At 38.1% G+C, this 25,669-nt stretch overlaps 1 protein-coding gene across 1 annotated transcript in view; it reads left to right on the forward strand.

Annotated features, from left to right (window-relative positions):
- OTOGL (otogelin like) overlaps positions 1-25,669 on the forward strand; it is a 172,538-nt gene that overhangs the window by 86,876 nt on the left and 59,993 nt on the right. Inside the window, exons 25-33 of the mRNA XM_060412481.1 lie at positions 1,267-1,401; positions 6,615-6,764; positions 7,694-7,813; positions 13,592-13,708; positions 14,845-15,001; positions 15,660-15,686; positions 21,018-21,185; positions 23,193-23,471; positions 25,467-25,584. Of these exons, the coding sequence (XP_060268464.1) occupies positions 1,267-1,401; positions 6,615-6,764; positions 7,694-7,813; positions 13,592-13,708; positions 14,845-15,001; positions 15,660-15,686; positions 21,018-21,185; positions 23,193-23,471; positions 25,467-25,584 (1,271 nt within the window). The remainder of the gene's footprint in view (positions 1-1,266; positions 1,402-6,614; positions 6,765-7,693; positions 7,814-13,591; positions 13,709-14,844; positions 15,002-15,659; positions 15,687-21,017; positions 21,186-23,192; positions 23,472-25,466; positions 25,585-25,669) is intronic.

Below are 25,669 nucleotides of genomic sequence, written 5' to 3' on the forward strand. Positions count from 1 at the left end.
CCCAATCCCTCCCAGCATCAAAGTCTTTTCCAATGAGTCAACACTTCTCATGAGGTGGCCAAAGTAAAAGATGGGCACAATAAAGGACAGAAATGGTATGGAACTAACAGAAGCAGAAGATATTAAGAAAAGGTGGCAAGAATACACAGAAGAACTATACAAACAAAGATCTTAATGACCCAGATAACCACGATGGTGTGATCACTCACTTAGAACCAGACATCCTGGAATGCGAAGTCAAGTGGGCCTTAGGAAGCTTCACTACAAACAAAGCTAGTGGAGGTGATGGAATTCCAGCTGAGCTGTTTCAAATCCTGAAAGATGATGCTGTGAAAGTGCTGCACTCAATATGTCAGCAAATTTGGAAAACTCAGGAGTGGCTGCATGATTAGAAAAGATCAGTTTTCATTCCAGTTCTAAAGAAAGGCAATGCCAAAGAATGTTCAGACAATGGCACCATTTTCCTGGACTCCAAAACCACTGCAGATGGTGACTGCAACCATGAAATTAAAAGACGCTTGCTCATTGGAAGAAAAGGTATGTCAAACCTAGACAGCATATTAAAAAGCAGAGATATTACTTTGTCAGCAAAGGTCCATATAGTCAAATATATGGTTTTTCCAATAGCCATTTTATGGATATGAGAGTTGGACCATAAAGAAGGCTGAGTGCTGAAGAATTGATGCTTTCAAACTGTGGTGCTGGAGTCAACTCTTGAGAGTCTCTTGGGCTGCAAGGAGATCAAATCAGTCAATCCTAAAGTAATACAATCCTGAAGATTCGTTGGAAGGACTGATGCTGAAGCTGAAGCTCCAATACTTTGGCCACGTGATGTGAAGAGCTGATTCATTAGAAAAGACCCTGATGCTGGGAAATATTGAAGGCAGGAGGAGAAGGGAACAGCAGAGGATGAGATGGTTGGATGGCATTGCCAACTCAATGGACATGAGTTTGATCAAGCTCCAGGAGATGGTGAAGGGTAGGGAAGCCTGACGTGCTGCAGTTCATGAGGTTGCAAAGGGTTGGACATGACTAAGCAACTGAACAAGCACAATAAGCAATAAAATGGAAAGAAAGCTTTCTTGGAACAACATTTTAAGCGGAGATAGTATAGATAAAAGTTTAGAGATTGAGCTAACTTGCTGTATTTGTATTAAATTCTTTACATTATGAGATCAAAATGATTTTTATTTTAGATGTAAATTGTATTTCATTTTCAATACAATTCATTATAAATCTATTAATATAATATTTTTGACATTTCAGAGTACAGATGATTCAGATATATCTGTCATTGCCCAGAACAAGAAATGCTTTGACAACGATATTGTTTGTTCTAAAAGTGTTTTGATTGCAGTTGGGGCCACTGAAATTTACCTGAATGATTCTCCTTATAAACAGGTTAGTGAATTATTTTTTGTAAAATCATTTTAACTTGTCCTGAGTATACGGAAAACAAAATAGAAGCAGTTTGAGGTACTTTTCTTTACAAGTGGTTACTAGATTTTAATTTTTTTCTCTGTCATTTTATGTGGCTTCAGTAAATCATACTCGATTTGTCTCTTTTGTTTACACTCCACGTCCCCATTTGCCAGTTCTTTCCTTGGCATCAGTTACCTGGAGTATTTCAACACTACCCAAGCTATCCAAGCTAGCCTCCAGTCTTAGTTTTCCCCCTCTGGTCCAGCTTGCCAGACTGCGGCCAGGGTGATTTTTCTAAGATGGATGTCTCGTCTCCTGTCACCCCTGTGCTGTGAAACTTTCAGATGACCTCCCACTGCCCTTACAAGGCCTCCCCAGTCTGGCTATGGCCACCTCTCCTGCCGCGTCTCATCACTTTCTGCTTCGAGCCCATGTTCTAGAAATTGGAGCTTTTATCAGTTCTTCAAATGCTCTATGTTTTTCTCTCACCTCTGACTATTCATGAATGCCATTGCTCCCACCTGGATCAACCTTCCCATTTAACCTACTCTTGGGTGACAAGTCTCATCTCCAAGGAGCTCCTCCTCATGTGCTTAAGCTCCCCGTCAGCATGTGCATCACACTTTGGTTGAAATTCCTTGTGTGGTGGTCTGTCTTTTCTATTTCTCTATGAGTTCTGTGAGAATTGAGACCACTGTTTTCTTTGTTCACGCCTGTATACTTGGAGCCAGTGCAATTTGAAAGAATGAATAAATTTCATTTACTCATTCATTTATTCCAAATGCTTACTTTATACCAAAATATGTGTTAATTATTGGGGCCACAACAATGGAAAGACACTGTGCTTTGCCTTTAAGGTACTTGTATTCAGTTGAGGGATCCATTCAAGTAGATGAGGCTGTGCAGTGTGGTATGCGATGGTAGGACTGTGCTTAGGAAAGCAGGACCATCCCTAAGAGGAAGACCTAAGCCAACTTGGGATGTTGAGGGTAGTTGTAAGGAGCATAGCCTTTGGAGTCAGAGTACTCACTTAGAACCCCTGTTCTGTCACCTGCAAACGCCGTCACTTTGGGCAACCCCTCCAAACTGCAGCTTTCACATTTGTAAATGTGCGATGATTATGAAACCCACTTCTTAAGTTCATATGAGAGTTAAATGAGAGACGTATTTCAGGAAATTCCTCTCCTCCCCTTCATCCTCCTTATTTTTGAAGGCTCAGAAGACATGCTTTGGGGAAAATGATTGGAACTGAGTCTTTAAAGGTTGAGCAGGTGTTAGCCAGATGAGGAGAAAGCATAGAAAGATAGTACAGAGGAACAGTCATGTTGAAAGGAGCAGAGCTGAAAGATAAAATGGCATGTTTGGAGAACTCGAGCAGTTTAGTTTGGTGGAGGTAGATGGGGATGGTGGAGGGAGGGTGAGGCAAAGAGATTCGGGGAGGAGTGTCCACACTGACTTTCACACAGGAAGCTCCGGGACAGGGGCAGTTGATAGGATGGCTGTGTAATATATTTGAACTTACTTTACAAGGAAGACATTTTGGAATTAAGCAAGATAATCTGACATATGGCCTTTAAAAGTGGCCTATTTCTGAATTTTTAGATTAGCATTTCTCAGTCTGGTTTGCAAAAAGTTCTTCATTCACATCATCTAGAATAGTAATTATAAGAGCTGGTTCATGAACTCCACCTCAGGTATTAGAATGGCTGAAGCTGATGACAATCAATATTTTAATGGTACCCCAAATTCCTCTGTACACTAAGATTTGAGAATTGGTGCCCTACATCAGAGCTCATGTCCTAGTCAGAAATGTTGAGACCAACCAGGCAGTGATCAAGATTTGAGTAAAACAGAGTTTGTATAAGTCATGTTGATGTCTTTTTGAAATAATTACTGCAGTTTGGGGTAGCCTTCAGCTGGATATTCATTTATCGGTGAAAGTTTTCTCTAAGAAAAAGGATGTGTTTAAAAAAAAGAAAAGCTGAAAATAGTAAATGCTCTTCTAAAGACTGTTTGACACATTTTTGAAGTGGTAATTGCAGCTCTGTGTGGCTTTCATCTTCCCGTTTTCACCTGAATGGAGCTGTTGATGAATCTCCTTCATATCAGTTGTGAAGTATAAAAGAAGATGAAGAAAAATCATAAAAATACTTTGACCCTAACAAATCCCTGGTTAATATTTTTTCTTGAACATCAGAAGTGAAAATAAGTACCATTTATTTTATGGCAGATGGATTGCTCACTTAGGGGAAGGAAAAAAACCTGTTCTTTTTTCAATTAACATACAATTCTAATTTTATCAAGTATGTAGGATATAAATATCTTATGAGTTTATTTAAGCTGTATTTTAAATGTTTTAATTCTTTACTTTTATAATTTATTTTTCTAACATCAGTAGAGTTTATTTACAGTGCTGTAATTCACCTCTGAAGTGGAGGTCTCTATTTTGGGCAATGCATAATACTTCATTCTTATGCTTCCTAATCTGAAAAGAAAGAAGCATAGTATCTCCTTCTGACCAAAAAGGACTGTTCTCTTATAGCAAACTGCCCTGTCTAATAAAAATGAAGGATTTAGCTCTACAGGCAAATATAGAGGGTGTGCTTTTACATCAGGATAACTAATACAAAACCAATCTGAAGGAAGTCCAATAATCTTATCCAAAAATTTATTTTATGTTCCAGTGATATGTCAACCAGCCTGAGGGAAGTTTAATAGGAAAATACATGACAAAGTATTTCATGGATTGAAAAGGAGCTATAAACCACAAACATTTCACTTACTTGCTTTGATTATTGCTGCTCAGGCTGGAAGCTGAGAACTATAAGTAGGCCAGTGCAAGATGGTATTAAAAATATGTGAGTTACCCTTGATCTAGAAGGTGAAGATACTGCCATAAACTTGACAAAGTACATCTTTCTAGGAGCTAACATTCACAAAGGGAGGAAGACAGATAATAAAGCCAAAGACAAATCAGATGATGAGAAGGTCCTGAAAAGTGTAATCAGAATGATAAAAATAGCTTCTATGGCAGAGAGTGATATGGCTGCCTGGTAGGCGAAAGTTTGTGGACCTAGTGAAATGAAAATGTATACCCCCTTGATAAAAACAGGGACTTTTTTCCCCTTTGTTTTGTAGTCTTTCTTGACCTGCCATAGTGTTTTTTGTTTATTACTAAATGCCTTGCTTACTTGGACACAAGTACACTTCCAGGTTGAATGCAGACCCTTACAGGTACTGAGGGCATTGCCCCATAACTCCAACTTGGTACCTGGAAGCAGAAAGAAATGAGATTACGTAGAGTCCACTAACAAAATATATACTGTCCTATACAATATACTGAGCACTTGCAAGTATGATGTTGGTCTGCTGCTGCTGCTAGGAGACTGAAAACTTCTTGTGAATATGAATTTATTTAATTTACCCTATGAAAGATTTATAAAAATGTACTCTAGTACAGGGTTTCCCAAACTATGCTTTTGTTATTACTTGGGAGAAAAAATAACCAAAGGATTTCATATCTCCTTCACAATTTAAGTTTTGCTTCTAGTTAAAAATTTGCTTTATTTACTTTGACTTAACCATGTATTTTAAAAATTATTATGTGAGTTAATTTCAGTGTTAGAGTCGGCATAATCTTTTATAGGGCATAGCTCTTACCCATAAAGAACATTGCATATTCTTACTTTAGTTTGAAGGTACTCTAAATTTTCCCAATGGATTCCATCTCCAGTTTCTCCCTGCTATTATCCTTTCTAGCACACACATTATTTTCTTTTAGTACACAAACATCGTCTGTCACTTTACTATTCAAAATCCTCTGTTGAAGGCATTTTGCACCTGAAATAACAGCCATTGACTGTAATGGGTGACTTGATGGCAAAGGGGCTTAGACTATGCTTGTCATGGAATCCCTGCTGTAGCTCTCTGTGCTTTCTCCAGTTCTGTAAAAATCTTGAACTTCCTGCCCCTCAAGCCTTTATTCCCTTGGCTTGCAATGGTTTCTTTCCTCATTCTGTTTTCCATCCCTTTTTATTTTCCTATGCATGATCTCTTACAGATCAATAGTATATGTCCTACCTCTTGCAAGAAGCCTTCCTAAGTTCCTTTGATGGAAGTTCATCTCCTCATCCTCCTTACCAACTCTTTCTCTCTCTCTATAGACACACACACACATTTTGTGCTTCTGTTTTTCAATTATGCAAAGTCATGCATTTTTGGTTGTTGTTGTCTCTGAGTCCTGTCTGACTCTCTGTGGCCCCATGGACTGCAGCACACTAGGCTTTCCTGTTCTTCACTGTTTTCTGGAGTTTGCTCAGATTCACGTCCATTGACATTTTTGGTACTCAATCAGATTTATTAACCATCAAAATAGAATTGCTGGGTTAGCAGGTATATCTGTTGCAGGAAGGGGGACCCCTTCCAGGGCCCAAACTGGGCTTTTGTCTAACACTCGGAAATGAATTGTCTGAGGAGACACACGTGCTGACAAAGCAAGAGATTTTATTGGGAAAGGGCACCCGGGTGGAGAGCAGTGGGGTAAGGGAACCCAGGAGAACAGCTCTACCATGTGGCTTGCGATCTCTGGTTTTATGGTGATGGGATTAGTTTCTGGGTTGTCCTTAGCTAATCATTCTGACTCAGAGTCCTTCCTGGTGGTACATGCCTTGTTCAGCCAAGATGGATGCCAGAGAGGAGGATTCTGGGAGGTGGTTGGACATGTGGTGTCTCCTTTTGACCTTTCCTGAACTCTTCCGGTTGGTGGAGGCTTATTAGTTCCATGTTCCTTACCAGAACCTCCTGTCATAAAACAACTCATGCAAATGGTTACTATGGTGCCTGGCCAGGGTGGGCGGTTTCAGTCAGTGCGCTTCCCCTAACAGATCCACCTAATGTACTGTATCCCCATGCCATGACTGCTCTTCTGTATAACTGAAATACCTTATTCTCTTTGCCCATTTATCTATCTGGAGCCTGTCTACCAGTTTGTGTCTTGTTATCAGTTTTATGTTTTTCCTATTTTATTCATTTGTTTTGTCTTTCATTATAAAATTAAGGAAAGATAGGGCTAAGCAAAAATACTAGTACATAGATACTTATTGACGGATATTAATTTAATTAATGTTTGCATTTGGGTGAGAAAATAAGAAATTCATTTTTTTCTGTATTATGTTTTTTCCTTTTTTTTGAAGAAACGATCAGGTTTTTTTCTGGAAAATAAACCAACATATCAGCTGTGGAAGGCAGGGTACTACATGGTAGTATACTTTCCAGAGAAAGACATCACTATTCTTTGGGATAAAAAGACAACCATCCATATCAAAGTTGGACCACAGTGGAAGGTAAGTCAACTTACTTGGTAGGTCAATCCAAATGAGATACAAGAGATGAAATTACACTTGACTTTTTAATGTTTTATGGAAATAAAATGATTGATGTTTTATTTTGAGAGATGTTATATTTTTAGAATAACTAACTCAGATCCCAGGGAAGAGTAACTATACCAAGTGTTGCATACCGTTCTTTTTAACTTCAACTTTACAGTATCCAGTTTTCCGAAGTTACTTAGTTTAGCTTCTTTTATTCCCACTCCCTACGGCATGATTATATGATATTGTTTGTAATACAGTTCGATTTATTACAATTTGTGTTCCATCTTTTCTGCCATTTTCTGGATATTTTTAAGCTTACATACAGTAAAATTCTTTAAAAATGTAAAATAATATATTTTTATGATCTGCAGTTCTATGAATTTCAACAAATGCCTGGAGTTGTGTATCTACCACCACAGTTCTAGAAAGAACAGATCTGTCAGCTTCCAAATTTCCTCTGTGTTGCCCTTTTATTGTCAGTGGCTACTTCTTACCCTTCACCCTGGGCAACCACCGTATAGTTTTGCCTTTTCTGGATACAATATAAACAAAATCATGCAATATATAGTCCTTTGGGTCTGGCTTCTTTGGCTTGATGAAACACATTCAAGATTCATTCGTATTTTTGAATGAATTAATTGTTTGTCCCTGTTTACTGCTGGGTGATACTCTTGTTGTATGGATGTACTAGTTTGTTTTATCCATTAATGGTTGAATACTCAGTCTGGATCATTAACAGTTCTTTTCCATGTATATTTTACATTGTTCTGATGATCGCTTATTGTTAAATGTTGTGCTAAATATTATTAGATATTTTATTATTTTAGATGTTTAAAATTTTAGTCCTTAAATGTTGAAATGAATATAGAATATTTCATGGTCATTTTCTTTTACTTTAGAACAAATTATCCGGATTATGTGGAAACTTTGACAAATGTACTTCAAATGACATGACTACATCCAATAACTTGGAAGTGAGAAATGCCCAGGTATTTGGAGATAGTTGGGCATTAGGACAGGTAAGTGGAATATATATATTTTAGAGCAAAACAAATATTTTCACGAAAACATTTTATTCTTACAGGAAAACTTATTTAGGTAATACTATTTTATGTAGTATTTGTGTAGTAATTTATAGTTGACAAAGTCAAACTGCTTTTACATTTAATTTCTCATGCAATCCTTGTGACAATCTGTTAATACAAAGGGTATTGACTCCATATTACAGATGAAGAAATTGAGGCTTGGGAAGGTTAAATTACTTGCCTACTATTGTGTATCCAGAAAGTCACAGAGATGATATTCAAATTCTCATCTTCTAATTTCATGCTTTTCCTAACGCTCTTTCAATGTATTTGTATTTCTAATGATGTATCTTTTGTCAACTCAAGGAAATGAATAAATGAAGAAAGAATTTCTTAACATTTGTTCTCCAGACATGGCTGTGTGTGGGGTCGGGTAAAGAGTGAATTCATAGCCCACTACCTTAGGGAGCAGCTAGGATGAATTAAGTCAGGCATATTTCTTTTTTGAAGGATTTCTTGAGGCATTATATGCCTTCAGGAGAGGGATGTGTTTGAAGGAATTCCCAAAGTTACTGACAGAGCTTATGTTTTTGTATACCAGTTCTCAAAGAAATAGTTTTCTATGGGATACAATCTGAGAAACGCTGAACTAAGAAAACAGTCAAAATGGGAATTTGTTCTACTCTTTTCTTCTTCTTCTTTTTTAAACCTAGTTTTCTAACTAAAAATAGAGTCTGCAACTACAATTTCCTGGTTGGTTACTATTTGATTAGTTGTTTTACTATTTTGCCTAGTTTACTAATATATCTAAATCTCTTTAAAAAATTAAAAGGGGATTGAGGTTAAATATTCACCCAATTTAGTAAAATTTAAGCAGTATATTTCATTGTGGTCTACATTAAAAATTATAAAGATTTTATTCTTTGATATAAAATGAATTAAGGAATACTTAATTTATAATCATACTTAAATATTTAGACCAAAGAATTTTAAACTCATTTGTACCTAATGGACAAAGCTGAAAATTTAAAAAAAAATTTCATTCAGTAAGTTCTGCTTGGCACTTAATGTTTTCCAAGAGATATGAACACATAATATGATTAAAACAGCCACTGACCTTGGGAATTTAATTTAGCAGATGAGGTAGAAAAGTTAACAATGGCACTATGAGACAGGTGCTTTGATATAGGTGTATACAACACGGAGTTTGTGGTCAAAGCAAGATGCCATTGAGCTGATTCTCCCAAGACTCACAGGCACTGTAAAACTGAAGGTGATGGGAAAGAGGGTAGCAGCAAAGGAAGGAGCAGCCCTTTAGGAGGCATCAGGAAGACTAGAGTGATACGGTGCCTCTGTGCTAAGTTGCTTCTGTTGTGTCCAGCTCTTTGTAAGCCCATGGACTATAGTCCATCAGGCTCCTCTCTCCATGGGATTTTCCAGGCGAGAATGCAGGAGTGAGCTCTCATGCCCTCCTGCATGGGATTTTCCCAAGCCAGGGACTGAACCCATGTCTCGCTTTCCCTACATTGGCAGGCAGGTTCTCTACCACTAGCGCCACGTGGAGAGAGGGCAATGGCAACCCACTGCAGTACTTGCCTGGAGAATCCCAGGGATGGAGGAGCCTGGTGGGCTGCCGTCATTGGGGTCGCAGAGAGTCGGACACGACTGACGCGACTTAGCAGCAGCAGCGTCCCCTGGGAAGCCTGAGCATAGTGGTTGTTTTTGCTCAGTCATGTCTGACTATTTGCGACCCCGTGGACTGCAGCATGCCAGGCTTCCCTGTCCTTTACCATCTCCTGCAGCTTGCTCAAACTCATGTCCATTGAGTCGGTTATGCCATCTAACTATTTTGTCTTCTGTCATCCCCTTCTCCTTCTGCTTTCAGTTTTTCCCAGATCAGGGTCTTTTCTAAAGAGTCAGTTCTTCACATCAGGTGACCAAAGTAGCTTCAGCTTCAGCATCAGTCCTTCCAGTGAATATTCAGGACTGATCTCCTTTAGGACGGACTGGTTTGATCTCCTTGCAGTCCAGGGGACTCTCAAGAGCCTTCTCCAACACCACAGTTCTAAAGCATCAATTCTTCGGCACTCAGCCTTCTTAATGGTCCAGCTCTCACAGCCATACATGACCACTGGAAAAACCATAGCTCTGACTAGACAGACATTTTTGTTGGCAAAGTAATGTCTGTACTTTGCTGTCTAGGTTTGTCATAGCTTTTCTTCCAAGGAGCAAGCGTCTTAATTCCATGGCTGCAGTCACCATCTGCAGTGATTTTGGAGCCCAAGAAAATAAAATCTGTCACTGTTTCCATTGTTTCCCCATCTATATGCCATGAAGTGATGGGACTGGATGCCATGATCTTTGTTTTTTGAGTGTTGAGTTTTAAGCCAGCTTTTTCATGCTCCTCTTTCACCATCATCAAGAGGCTGTTTAGTTCCTCTTTGCTTTCTTCCATAAGGATGGTATCATCTGCATATCTGAAGTTATTGATATTTCTCCTGGCAATCTTGATTCCAGCTTGTGAGTCATCCAGCCTAGCATTTCATATGCTGGACTCTGAATAGAAGTTAAATAAACAGGGTAACAACATACAGTCTTGACATACTCCTTTCCCAATTTTGAACCAGTCCATTGTTCCATGTCTGGTTCTAACTGTTTCTTCTTATTCTGTATACTGATTTCACAGGAGGCAGGTAAGGTGGTCTGGTATCCCCTTCTCTTTGAGAGTTTTCCAGTTTGTTGTGATCCACACAGTCAAAGGCTTTAGGGTAGTCAATGAAGCAGAAGTAGATGTTTTTCTGGAACTCTCTTGCTTTCTCTATGATCCAACAGACGTTGGCAATTTGATCTCTCATTCCTCTGCCTTTTCTAAATCCAGTTTGAACATCTGGAAGTTCTTGGTTCATGTACTGTTGAAGCCTAACTTGGAGAATTTTGAGCATTACTTGCTAGCATATATAGTGAGTAAAATTGTGTGGTAGTTTGAGCATTCTTTGGCATTGCCCTTCTTTGGAACTGGAATGAAAACTGACCTTTTCCAGTACTGTGGCCACTGCTGAGTTTTACAAATTTGCTGGCATATTGAGTGCAGCACTTTCACAGCATCATCTTTTAGGATTTGAAATAGCTCAGCTGGAATTCCATCACCTTCCACTAGCTTTGTTCGTAGTGATGCTTTCTAAGGCCCACTTGACTTTACATTCCAGGATGTCTGGCTCTAGGTGAGTGGTCACATCAGTGTGGTTATCTGGGTCATGAAGATCATTTTTGTACAGTTCTTCTGTGTATTCTTGCCACCTCTTAATACCTTCTGCTTCTGTTAGGTTCATGCTGTTTCTGTTCTTTATTGTGCCCAACTTTGCATGAAATGTTTCCTTGGTATCTCTAATTTTCTTGAAGAGATCTCTAGTCTTTCCCATTCTATTGTTTCCTCTATTTCTTTTCATGGATCACTTAGGAAGGCTTTCTTATCTCTCCTTGCTATTCTTTGGAACTCTGCAATCAGATGGGTGTGTCTTTCCTTTTCTCCTTTGCCTTTAGCTTCTCTTCTCTCCTCTGCTAGCTATAAGGCTTTCTCAGACAAACATTTTCCCCTTTGAATTTCTTTTTCTTGGGGATGGTTTTGATCACCACCTCCTATATAGTGTTACAAACCTCTGTCCACAGGTTTTCAGGCACTCTATCAGGTCTAATCCCCTGAATCTATTTGTCACTTCCACTGTATAATCATAAGGGGTTTGATTTAGGTCATACCTGAATGGCCTAGCGGTTTTCCCTACTTTCTTCAATTTTAGTCTGAATTTGGCAATAAGGAGTTCATAAGTTATGATCAACCTAGATAGCATATTCAAAAGCAGAGACATTACTTTGCCGACTAAGGTCCTTCTAGTCAAGGCTATGGTTTTTCCAGTGGTCATGTATGGATGTGAGAGTTGGACTGTGAAGAAGGCTGAGCGCCGAAGTATTGATGCTTTTGAACTGTGGTGTTGGAAAAGACTCTTGAGAGTCCCTTGGACTGCAAGGAGATCCAACCAGTCCATTCTGAAGGAGATCAGCCCTGGGATTTCTTTGGAAGGAATGATGCTAAAGCTGAAACTCCAGTACTTTGGCCACCTCATGCGAAGAGTTGACTCTTTGGAAAAGACTCTGATGCTGGGAGGGATTGGGGGCAGGAGGAGAAGGGGACGACAGAGGATGAGATGGCTGGATGGCATCGCTAACTCGATGGGTGTGAGTCTGAGTGAACTCTGGGAGTTGGTGACGGACAGGGAGGCCTGGCGTGCTGCGATTCATGGGGTCGCAAAGAGTCGGGCACGACTGAGCGACTGAACTGAACTGAACTGAGCCTGAGTATGGTACCTTACAGGAATTTTGTGCGATTCATTATGGCTCTGGTAAATGGTATGAAGTAGGGAATGGCTGGAATGCAACATACAGGGCTGCATAGTTGTGTGCTAGGATCTAGACTCGAAGGCTCTTAACTAGCTAGGTGCTTATAATCCAACTAAGAAATGTTACATTTTGAAGATTTAGAAAACTGTCCAAATTTGAGAGACACCTGAAACTGGGCTCCAGACTCTGTTGAAAGGATTTCAAAATGAAAGATTGTTTTGCAGAATTCAAGAAAGTCTCCTGTCTTCCTGGATTAATGGTTAGACACTGGTGCTTTTCCACAAGACAGGGCAAAGAGGAAAGTTGGTGGTAGGGGGTAGTGGGGACAAGACAGTGGTGTAAAGAAAAGCACAGGTCAGGATATGTTGAGAGAGAAGTGACAGAGATTTTATGTGGAAATGAGATTTCAGGAAAGAGATCTGGAATGGAAATATGGAAATGTCCAAGTTTGGAGATTTCAGAAAAGAGACCTGGGATTCAGCAGTTACTATTACATACAGGGGGCTTCCCTTGTTGCTCAGCTGGTAAAGAATCCGCCCACAATGCAGGAGACCTGGGTTTGATCCCTGGGTTGGGAAGATCCCCTGGAGAAGGAAAAGGCTACCCACTCCAGTATTCTGGCCTGGAGAATTCCATGGACTGTATAGTCCATGGGGTCGCAGAGTCTGCTGAAGGCATGAGAAGTGTATAGAATGAAAAAAATAAAGACTTGAAGGTCAAGCCTTGCAGAGAAGGGAAGTGGAATGAGGATGGGGAATAGCAGCGAATGAATCAGGAGGAAACCCACCGGAAAATGTTGCCACCAGAAACACGTGAGCCGTGTAAGTAGGGTAAAGTACTAAACAGTCAGAGACAGGGAGAGATCAGATGAGACGAAGACTGAAAAGTTGTCTTTATATTTAGTAATGAGGAGATCAATGATCACCTTTTCCAGGCCAGTTTGAGGGAGGTGGATTAGGAGAGGCAGAGACCAAATTGCTGAGTATCTGCGAGGCAAACTGTAGCTGCCTAAGTATATGTGACTCCTCCAAGGATGGCTTGTGATAGAAATGAAAGATGTGAAAATTAAAGGAAAAAGAATAACTTGCTTAAGAAAAATTTTTAGTCATGTAACACTAAAGTTGACAGTTTAAAAATTATTTAACTTCACTCTCTAATATTGTCATGGTTTTAATAGTAAATTTAGTTAAACTTTCAAAAATAACATATGCTATTAACATGAGCTGGCTGAGCGCAGGTGCTTTCGGTAAAGTCTGTCTAAAAGACTGAGAATATATTAGATATGATTGTAGTGGTTGAAGTCAGATTAGGTTACTCTGGTTTCAGCTTCAGAAATTTCCTCATTAAAAACTTTCTTTTCTCCCTTAACTTTTTCCACAGTGCGAAACCTCGGTTGAATCATTTAAACCCTGTGAGGCACATCAAAACAAATTTCCTTATGCCAAGAAAGAATGCTCCATTCTGTACAGTGATATTTTTGCTTCTTGTCGCAATGTGGTAAGTGAATACTTTATTAAACTTTCCAACTTAAACAAGTACTGCAGTGTCTATCAGAGAAGGCAATGGCAACCCACTCCAGTACTCTTGCCTGGAAAATACCATGGACGAAGGAGCCTGGTAGGCTACAGTCCATGGGGTCGCACAGAGTCGGACACGACTGAGCGACTTCCCTTTCACTTTTCACTTTCATGCACTGGAGAAGGAAATGGCAACCCACTCCAGTGTTCTTGCCTGGAGGATCCCAGGGACAGGGGAGCCTGGTGGGCTGCCGTCTATGGGGTCGAACAGAGTTGGACACGACTGAAGCGACTTAGCAGCAGCAGCAGCAGTGTCTATAATATTGAGATTAACTGGACAAATAATTTAGCTGCCCATTGCTTAGGTATGCTACCTAACCCTTATTAGGAAGACTGATTTGGTAATTTGTTTTTCTATAGAACTGGCACATTAGGTAATTTACGTTCTTCCTCATGTCATCTTATTAACAGAGTACATTTGTACATAATATTTGTTAATGGTCTTTTTCAGCTTACAAAACATTTTTATGTCCATTATCAAAGCTATATATGCTTAGTTTTCTTCGGAGAACAACACCGAATGGCATTCTTCTCCTTAACCCAAAGTATAGTTTAAAATGATTATTAGTGGCACATTTAAAATAGTTTTAGAAGTACATCCCAAGATGGAATGTAATTTATTTAGACATTAACTTTCTAAATGTCTTTTCAACATAACAATTTTAGGTCCGAATAGAAGTGTTAAAAGCAGTTTAAGATATTATTAAAAACAGTACATTTGGAAGCAGAACATTCTTTTAATGTCATGCAAATATGCCAGTAATGAAACAATGAGCTTGTACAAAATATGAATCTGTTGTATTGAAGATATTGAAATTGTATTTGTCAGTCCTATTCCCTGTTTTGCTAGTTCTTTGATCTTACATTTGCCTAATAAATTCTTTTTTCATTTGGGCAAATAGAGGTTTGAGACATTTAGAACTCTCTAGGTGGCAGTGTTACGCTGATTACAGCAAATTTTGAAAATCTACCAGCTAGTTTTCTTTTAGAAGGCTGAATTTTAATCAACTGTAGTTAGTACATTCTGAAATTAATTTATCTTTTACTTCATTGCAGATCGATGTCACTTCTTTTGCTAAAAACTGTCATGAAGACACGTGTAACTGTAATCTTGGTGGGGATTGTGAATGTTTATGCACAAGCGTAGCAGCATATGCATACAAGTGTTGTCAGGAAGGGGTTTCTGTTCACTGGAGATCGTCTACTCTTTGTTGTGAGTACCCTAATTAGAGCATCATCATTAGGTGGGACGCTTATGAGGAGATTCATGTTGTCCTATCTTGGAAATGATACCGTGGAACTCATGGAACTCAAATTTAACATGAGTAAATTTTATATTCTTTTGACGAGGTACATAAATTGTAGTATAGCTAAAGGATTTATAAAAGAAACGGAAGTAAGTTTTTCTGTTCTGTGTTTGACTTATCACTGTAGCATTTGAACTATAAATTATGTACCATCCTTGGAGAAATTGTTTACAACTCTCTTATGGCTATGAAATTCCACTGTTCTAGTGATAAGAAACATTGTTTTAAAAACATCATTTTGAATTTGTATTCAGATTTGACCTTTTAAACTTTTCATTTACTCCTTTAGATAGTATATCATCTGATAAACAGCTTATGATTTTAACACTTTCAGCGGACTATAGACTGGCTAATATATTTGCCTACTTGTAAAATAATCTTAGAAAATTTAATGAACTATTACACAGTAGTCTTAAAGAACCCTCTTAGCTCAGAGAAAATTCCCAGATAATGATGTCATTCTGAGTTCTTTCACCTGGTTATTGGTAAATCATATTTTGCACATATTCAAGATAAGTGGTCAGATTCTTATTGAGTTTAACATTTCTTCTTTTACCCTTTTAGCACTTGATTGTGAATACTACAATGAAGGTATGTGAGAATATCAGGATACTATTTTATTAAATGTATCTTTGGATTCACAGTTTTTGAACAACTTTTCTGGGAACAAAATATAAATGGTTCATAATTTGGCATACAGTTAATCCTTGAACAAGGCGGGGGTTGAGGGCACTAACCCTCTGCAGTTGGTCACCTTCATATTTGCAGTTCTACATTCTCAGATTCAACCGACTGTGGATTGTATTGTTCTTGCTCAGTTGCTTAAATTGTGTCTAACTCTTTTGTGACCCCATAGACTGTAGGCCACCAGGCTCCTCTGTCCATGGAATTTCCGAGGCAAGAATGCTGGCGTGGGTTGATATTTCCTTCTCTGGAGGATCTTCCCAACCCAGGAATCAAATCCACGTCTCCTACGTGGAAATTAAAGAAAGAAATGATAATATAGAAATTTATTTAGCCACCATTTTACAGAAAATAATTATTTGTATATTATCAGAATGAGAACTTACTGATTTAGTAATAATGAAAGTATCCTAGTCCCCCAAGCATTCAAATTTGCAACTGGAAGTCTAAGAGGAGTCAGTTCAGTTCAGTCACTCAACCGTGTCTGACTCTTTGTGACTCCATGGACTGCAGCACGCCACTCCTGGAGCCTACTCAAACTCATGTCCATTGAATTGGTGATGCCATCCAACCATCTCATCCTCTGTCGTCCCCTTCTCCTCCCACCTTCAATCTTTCACATTATCAGGGCCTTTGAGTCAGTGAGTCTAAGAGGAGGTGCTGCCTGAAACCAAGACACAGATGTAAGAGGCGGAGAATTATATCCTCTTTGAAAATGCCAGACATTAGCAGAACCGATGCAGCTTTTTTTCAAACCCATTTGATGAGGAAGGCCTGGCCACTGAAACCTAATTCAGGCGAAAAAAAGATGATCCAGGGAGGAGTCCATTTTATTAGTAACTGGGCAAGAACCCATGATGAATAGGTTAGATTTACAGTTATTGGAGAGCTGACCCATTACAGAAAAAACCCAAACCACCAATCCAAAGTGTTTTTGGTCACTTACTGAGCCAGGGAGAAATCTGTCAACTATAAACGTACAAAGAAAGAGAGAAAATTTTAGTAAAATAGAGATGATAAATTAAAAAGAAAATCTATGTTTTAGTCAGAGGAGCCTGCTGTGCTATAGTCCATGGGGTCACAAAAAGTCAGACACAACTTAGTGACTGAACAACAACAAATATCTAAAATAACAATAGTTTTTGTTGCATTACTGACATCTTTATCATATAATTTAAGCTTGAAACTATGCCTGAAAAGCATAACATTATTATTATTATCATTATTAACACTTTACAAAGGAAGAGACTGAGCGTAGATGAATGAAATAACTCGGTCCAAGTCATATAGCGAAAATGTGGTAAATGGATTGATGAACAATCTAAGTCCGAAGCAATGAGCTTGATCTCTGTGCTGCACTGTCTGGTAATGGTCAGCACGTCCTAGTCTAGGGATGACCACAGCACACCATTATCATATGCTCTAACACAAGGCGCAGACCGTACTATGAGAAGATGCGCCAGTGACTCCCTCACTCAGGGATTCCTGCCTCACACGGTCCTGCCTTGAAAGCTCTCCGTCTGTGCCTTTGCACTTGGTGCTGTTCCTTCTGCAGTCTCTTGGAAACAGAAGCAGAATTTTCTATGAATATTGAATTTCTACCTCTTGCTGCTTCAGACGTACTGCTTTTTGTCAATAAATCTGCTGCGTTTCTTTCTTCTAATGTGTTACAAGATTCTTCAAACCAGTTCTTCTAGTTTCATTTGTTAACACTGTATTGATAGTATTCAGAGGGTCAGCAAGGGACATTTTGCTTTCATGAGTGACAGAGATTCTGTTTCCTGTGATCAAAGTATTAGGGGATAGTGTCAGACTACCAAGGAAAGGAAGAGATTGTGAAAGTATAGTGCGATGCCTAAGGTCGATAATGGAAGGGGAATGAAGAGTTGTGGGAGATTGTTGATACTAATAAAAATAAATCATTTAAAATGGTTATCCTTAATTTGTTTCATCTCAATTTCACAACTATTGTAAAATTACCTAGTCTTTGCCCAGTCGTAGCTGGTGTTTTCTCTGGACACTATGTTATTAAAATACTTAAATTATTCAAAGCAAATGCAGAGATTAAAGACTGTGATTCTGTAGGAGGAAATGTTTTTAAAAGTAGGAAACTTTGGAGGTCACTGCTGAGATGAGTTTATAACCCTTCATACAATGACTTTCTATAATATTTTCATGTTCATTTTTATGGAATTTGCTAAAAATATAAAGGTTCTGTTGCTATAAGGAGTAGAAGACTTCAATATTTTGCTAAAAATTGTTACATAAATTTTTAAGTTCAGAGTGATTTTGTTAGATCGGATATACTTGTTGCTGCTGCTGCTGCTAAGTCGCTTCAGTCGTGTCTGTCTCTGTGTGACCCCATAGACGGCAGCCCACCAGGCTCCCCCATCCCTGGGATTCTCCAGGCAAGAACACTGGAGGGGGTTCAAATATACTTAATACTGTGTAAATAATCAATACAGGAAATGACTGCTTTTAGTATACAGAAATTATAATTCTCCTTCCAGAAGATTAATGATAAAATCAATGACTTTTGCCCTCAATTGCTAGTGAAAATGCTGGAAAACAATTCACATGCAAGATATCCATCAACTGGGAGTCAATTCAGAAGCTTTCAATTTTTATACAAATGGATTTCTCAGATGACAATTGTCTCTTCACGTTGCTGTAGGAAGGCGCTTGTCTTGTAGGGGAGAGAACATTTTGTTAATGGTCTGTCTCCTTTCTCCTATTCTCCTCTTGGGCATCTGTGCCTGAGGGTGCTTGGAGCTCACAAGCTGTATTTGTATATGTCTTCTTCATTTTGAATTGTATTTCATAATTTATACATTTATGTACCCATTTGTACATTATTTACATAGTCACACAAATCTATGTATTTATAAAAGTTTATGTATATTGTCTGGGTTACTTCTGTCTTTCCTAGAAAATGAACTTGTAGGTGTTGGAGATGATGATGTAGTTCTCTTTGGGTGTTATAGATATTAGCTCCCAGAGAAACTGTGCAGGGTATACGTTTGTAACAGCTCATAAAGACTTCACGGCATCTGATCAGTTCCATCTTGGTGTGGGAGCAAAGATTTTCAAATCCATGTGTACTCAAGGTGTTTGAAAGTGAAAGTCGCTCAGTAGTGTCTGACTGTTGCGACCCCATGGACTGTAGCCTGTCAAGCTCCTCTGTCCATTGAATTCTCCAGGCAAGCATACTGAAGTGGGTAGCTGTTTCTTTCTTCAAGGGATCTTCACAACCCAGGGACTGAACCCAGATCTCCCACACTGTAGGTGGATTTTTTACCATCTAAGCCCAACTGTGTCTGGGTCCCTACTAAAGCTCTTCTGTCATGGCTTAGAAGTGTCTCCAGCTCCTCAAAGTTGAAGTGTCTTGTTGATGAGTCAGTGGATGGGACAGTGCTTAAGAATAACTTGTTGTAGAACCTCTTATCCTGGCTCTTGTGATGGAAATTTTGGGTCTTGCTCTCCTTCCTGTTTGGGAGACTTTTAAACCCTCTAATTCAATTACCTTCTCCCCTTCTCTTATGCCTAGTCTTGGTCCTGAAAGGGGAAAAACACAGGTGGTTGATTTAATTTTTTTCCCCTCCATCTTAAGAATAGGCTGGGAAAGGAAAACTGTCCTTGAGATAAAAACTGAAGAGGAAAAATGAAATTCACTCAGGGCAACCAGATTGATCTTTTATGAAATCACCTACCACACCTGTATTAGAATTTTATATAACCTACAACATAAATATCTAAATATAACTGTAAAAAGTACCCAGCTAATAATTATGTAATTTAATTTTGATAATTCAGAAGAAACATCAAAATTTTATAGTACCTCACTTATTTTAAAACATTAAACGTCATAAAGGTTGGGTTGAAGGTAAACTGATCTTATTGTCATGATACAATGCATAAGTTTATTTTGAATAGCAGTGAGCTTTTAAAATAAATTATATACTTTTCTTTGTAAGATGAAGTTCTTAGAAATATTACTTTGACTTTCAGGTTTAGTTCCATACTAACTAGTTTTTTTTTTTTTTTTTTTGCTACAGTATTTTCTACTTTATGTGAAATGATATAAGTGCATAGAAATGATAACATAAGTAAAATGACACTTGACTTCTCTGTTCAGCATCATCTTATTTTCTTCTCTATAGACATCTCACTGACGAAATTCAATAATTCCCAAACAGTAAAATATTATGTATCATATCTGTGAATTCTGCTTTAATGCAATGAACCTACTAAGGAGAAATGATTTTTGGAAGACTAACAAAATTCCTTCCATTGATAGAACTAAATTTAAGTTTATGGACAGTAGAATATTAAAATATCAAAGTGAAAGGTGACCTAGACAAACATCTTCATAGAGGTGAGAAAATTTGAGGTCTAGAAGTCTTAAGTCAACCTTTCATTCATCACTGCTGAGTATTCGTGTATGTATACATATACACACACATTCATGTACATATATATTCTAAATTACATATTCTAGGGACTTCCCTGGTGATCTAGTGGTTAAGACTTTGCCTTTCAAGGCAAGGGGTGTGGGTTCAATCCCTGGTCAGGAAGCTGAGATCCCACATGCCTCAGGGCCAAAAAACCAAAACATAAAAGCAAGAGAAGCAATACTGTAACAAATTCAATAAACACTTTAAAAAAAGGGTCCACATCAGAAGAAATAAATTACACATTCTAAATACATATGTATATATTCCAGATCAATATAATGTGTCCTTTTTAATAATCTCATTCACTCATTTAGTTTTGGCTCTGCTGGGTCTTGGCTGCTGTGCTGGCTATTCTCTGGTGGAGCGGGAGTGCCTCTCGAGTGGCAATATGCGGGCTTCTTGTCATGGGGGCACCGGCTCTAGGGGTCACCGGCTTCAGCAGTTGTGCTGTGTGAACTCAGGAATTGTGGCGCCAGGGCTTCAGAGCACAGGTTCGATCGTTGCGGCACATGGACTTAATCGCTCTGGGTCACGTGGGACCTTCCCGGACTAGGGGTGGAACTGGAGTCTACTGCGATGGCAGACAGACTCTTTACCACTTAGCAACCAGGGAAGCCCCATATGGCCGTTTTGAAAAGAGTTCAGTTATTTTGTTAATGATAAGTGTTTAAATGCTCAATGAGTTTGGAGTCCTTTTGTTATTAAAATTTGTTCCATTGAAATGACAGCTTGAAATGTAAAGATCCTATGCAAATTTATAATTCTCTTATTTGCATTTGACTAGGGCTTGGAGAAGGACCATATATGCTGGCAAGTTATGGGCAGACTGGCCTCATTCTGGGAGCCAATATAACCAGTGGAAGCATTTTCTCTCTGCCAAAAAGTAGTATTCATGGCAGTTTATTTTTTAATTTTATGATCACTCCAGGCCTTTTCAAAGACAAGGCATCATGTAAGTAGAATTTGCAACTGAAAATAAGGATGTAGTTTACCATTGACTCTTTTCATTTATCCGTGCAGTAAATATTAATTGGGGAGTTTAATATGTTTATGACATCTTTCTAGGTGCTCTAAACGATTTGAAATAAAATAAGACACTGGCATACGAACCAGCTCTCTCTTTTGTGTATAAAATCATTTCTTTGTTTATCTATTGGCATATATATAGATACAATTAGAATTGTAATTGTTTGGTTGGGTTTTTGGTCCTTGGAAAAGCACAGCTTCAGTTTTCATTCTCTTGGTCACAGAATTTAATTTGAAACTTTTGACTATTTTTAAAATAGTCTGCTGATAATTAACATGTGAAAGATTTTAATGCCAGATTAAAGAAAAAAGTTATAATTTAATATCAAGGAAGTTAAATTAAGAGCATAAATCAAAGTCTAGACAGTCATTGAGACAGACTGTTATGCTTATGTGGCCTGGTCTGTCTTGGTACCTGGGTCCACATTTACTAGCTTGCCCCTGTAGATTTATACCGGTTGTATCCACTTGGCATCTATTCTAACTGATGATTTGTGTCTCTTTCTGATGCCTGATGTTCAGGGTGCATTGTTACTATTCTAACCCTGCTTAGAACTATGCATGGTGTGTTCTATAAACATAGGAAATATTTAGTGAATGAATGAATCTGACCTAACTGATACTAGTTTAGAGAACTCTCCTGATTTTCCAGCTAAAATAATTTGCTCTATTCTTGTAAAAAGAGCTCCTTTAGTTCTTTTAATCTATGAAAACACCTACCACAGTCTACGTTTTCATTTATGTGTTAGTTATATATTTTTTCTTTTATAATTTTTAAATTCTCCTTTTCATACTCCAGTGCTCAATAGAAGGGTTTGTATATTTTAGGACACAATGAATGCTTTTTGAATCATTTATTGGACTTGAGAGAGCTCTTTATTATATAATTTAAAATAATTAATGTTTTAATAGAAAAATCCTTTAGGTCAAATTAAGCAAGACCTAAAGAAATTAATGCCTAAGAAATTAAATCTAAGAGCTCAATTAAGAGACTTATACCATGGGTTTTACAAATACAGGGGAAACTTTTAAAGCACATAACAAAAAAGCATGACACTGCTCAAATGCTTTGTAGTTGTTCATTAGCTTTCTTATCATCTCTAGGGAAATAAGACAATAAGGTTGAGCAAATAGTCATTTCTTAATGCAGTAAAATCACTTGAAAGAACATTTGCTCATTAAGAGTTCAGTGATATTGAAATGCAGTGACATGTCTAAATTGATCTGTTTCACTATTTCTTTTTCTTTTCTATCATCCAGTTTAGCCATTTGTATATTTTATACATTTGAAAATGTTAAAGCTTGCAAGTGCAAATGTATGTCCAATTAATTATTCAACTATTTGTATGGAGTTGTACATTCTGGGGTCCTAGGTTGACCTTTTTTTTTTTCTTCCTCCATGAACATGATCAATTATTTTAAAAAATAGAACTTATGAAAGACTGATATTTTTGGAGCTGTCACTCTTATGCATTGCATAAAAATATAATTTTTTTCCTTTAGAGATCTGCAACTCATTCCTAAAATCTTTGAGAATGGCATTAACTATTCATGACAGTTGTACAGTTCTGTTTTTGTCAGCCTTCAATGGCACCCCACTCCAGTACTCTTGCCTGGAAAATCCCATGGACGGAGGAGCCTGGTGGGCTGCAGTCCATGGGGTCGCTAAGAATCAGGCGCGACTAAGTGACTTCACTTTCACTTTTCACTTTCATGCATTGGAGAAGGAAATGGCAACCCATGCCAGTGTTCTTGCCTGGAGAATCCCAGGGATGGGGGAGCCTGGTGGGCTGCCGTCTATGGGGTTGCACAGAGTTGGACACGACTGAAGTGACTTAGCAGCAGCACACATGAGTTTTACAATGCCAGTGCTGATGATCCACCTTCTCCAGAGAACCCAGGGAGTTGTCAAACAGACTGCTCTGTTTTCCAGCATCGGCACTTGTTTCCTTGGAATCTGCCGAAAGGCCCAACTACTTTCTCTGTGTCCACGATGACAACACTCTTAGTTTGAAACTGTGGGAAGCGAATGCAGCCTTTCATCGGAAAGCTACGTTTTTTTACCATCAAGACCTCTGGATTCCTGGTTACAGTGCTTTTGAGTTATACAGCAAGAAAGGCTTTTTCATCATATTGACAGATTCTAGTGCCAAAGCATCAAAATATGATGATTCTGAAGAATTTAAACACTTAAGTAGCTTCAGTGTGGAAGGTATGTGTCCTGAGATGTCCATATATTATGTAGCTAACCTAAGGAGTGACAGAAAATATATTAGATTTTTAACTTATAAAATATTTTAACGTGTATAATTAGTTGTATGACCTTAGTGTGTTTCTTAACCTCCCTATCCTTAAGTTTACACATCTGTCTCATGGAAAAAATAATACCTACTTTATAGGGTTATTTTGCTACATAAGTTAATGTAGTAAATTGTTTAGAATAGCCTTAAATGACATTATTTTTTAGGATTGCCTCAATTTTTACTTTCAGTGATGTCTGGGCTTTGGAAATAGAGCTTACCTATGTCTTCTTGTAGAGTTTTGTTATCTACTTTTTCTTTCTTAGAAGGCAACTTCTCACTTAGTCTGATTCTTTATGACAAAGACGATGTGTTTATCTCTTTGAATACTTCAAATACTTTGAATGCTTTGAATGTGTTCTTTGAATACTTTGGAGTCCAATTGTACTGACCTCTAGATTTTTCTGGTTCAGCAGAATCCCTGTCTTATTTCTACAGATCCTTGCAGTTCTATAGCTATTGAATTTTCTAAATTTCAGAGAGGAATCCTCACTGCCTCATCCAGTGTTTAAAAGTCATGCTTTATTTTCAAAACCTAAGAGCTCAATATTTGCCTTGGGTCTCCCCAATTTTTCATTCTAACCAACTTTTCTAAGTCATTTCTAAGAAAGCTAAGCATTTGCTTTTTTTTTTTTTTTTTGTGGTTAAATTTCTATAAATCTGTTTGGATGTTAGAAAGTTCAAACTGAGCTTCAAATTTTTGCCTATTGAATGGAGTTCCTGGTCTCATGAGAAAGAGTCACTGACATGTGTATACAATATTCTGTAGAGTAAGTGTGATAATTTTACTTGAGTTTAGTTAAAAGTTGAATTTTGCGAGCCTCTATTTCCCCTCCATTACACAAATCCACTCCATCATAACCAGACCCAGTGGCCCTACCTGAGCTTTGGACAACTGCAGTCAATGGCATCATCCGAATCTCAGAAACTCATCTTTGTGAGCTTCCCGAACTTAGGAGACACTCTGGGTTTATTCTAGTCTTGGAACCAGTCTTTTTTTATGACCCATGATTCTATTAACCCAGGTTTAACTATTATTTTAATATTGAGATGCTTAAGTGCCTTCCAGAAAGCCTCATTTTCCTTCTCATACCTTGGAATTAAATTCCATATCTGAAGTCCAAGTAACATAACCTATTTCCTGAACTTCCTGCCTTACAGAGCTCTCTTCTTCAGAGATAATCTTGGACTGCTGCAGAAGGGCTGCTCTGTGACAGGGGAAGGGGAAAGTATTAGCTGAGTTTGCAGGAGAAAAAGCTTCCATTAGGGAAGTTTTTGTAACTACGAGCATGTATTATTAAAATCAATTCATTCATTTATGTCATCAGATAATACTTACCACTTACTCATTGCAAGGCAATGAGTTAAATTCTGTGAGAAGAACAAAGATGGAGTGTTTTCCTTAAGCTTCATGTCAGGCTATATGTCTTTGGTCTTGCCATTTTCCTAATTGAATTTGGCATGTCACTTGGCTCCTGTTAGCCTCAGTTCCCTCATTTATAATATTCACTCAACAGGGCAGTTAAGGGTAAAATAGAATAATGGACAAAAAGCTATTTTGCAAAAACTTAAATTCTAAACAAGTGCGTGCTATTATCATGATACATAGATCACTGAACACTAGCAAAACATAAATAAAGGAAGATGATTTAGAATTGTCCTTAGTCTCCTCCTACCTCTTGCTTTTTCAAATATTTGGAAGAAGAACTAACATTTTGATGTTCAGCCCGAGCATGAAATGCCTTGATCACCAAGCAGTTACACTGTTTCCTCCCTCTCCCCATCTCTGCTGCCCTGTCTTTTCAATCAAAAAAGGTTCAGATCTTAATGGGTTTACTATTATAAATCACTAGATTCCAAGCTGCCCATTAAACACACACACACTCTGAACTTCATTTTTTCCCCAGAAATCCAGGCAGCAGTGCCCTACAGGAGGATGTGCGAATGGAGATACGAACCTTGTGCCACTCCCTGTTTTAAAACGTGCAGTGACCCTGAAGCTCTCGCGTGTAAATTTCTTCCACCGTGAGTCATGTTTAACCAGTAATGAATAGATTCTAGCATTAGCAGATTCTGTTCCCAGTGATTATATTTTTAGATTAAAAAAATT

This window comes from Ovis aries, chromosome 3 (genome assembly GCF_016772045.2).
Source record: "Ovis aries strain OAR_USU_Benz2616 breed Rambouillet chromosome 3, ARS-UI_Ramb_v3.0, whole genome shotgun sequence".
NCBI lineage: Eukaryota > Metazoa > Chordata > Mammalia > Artiodactyla > Bovidae > Ovis > Ovis aries.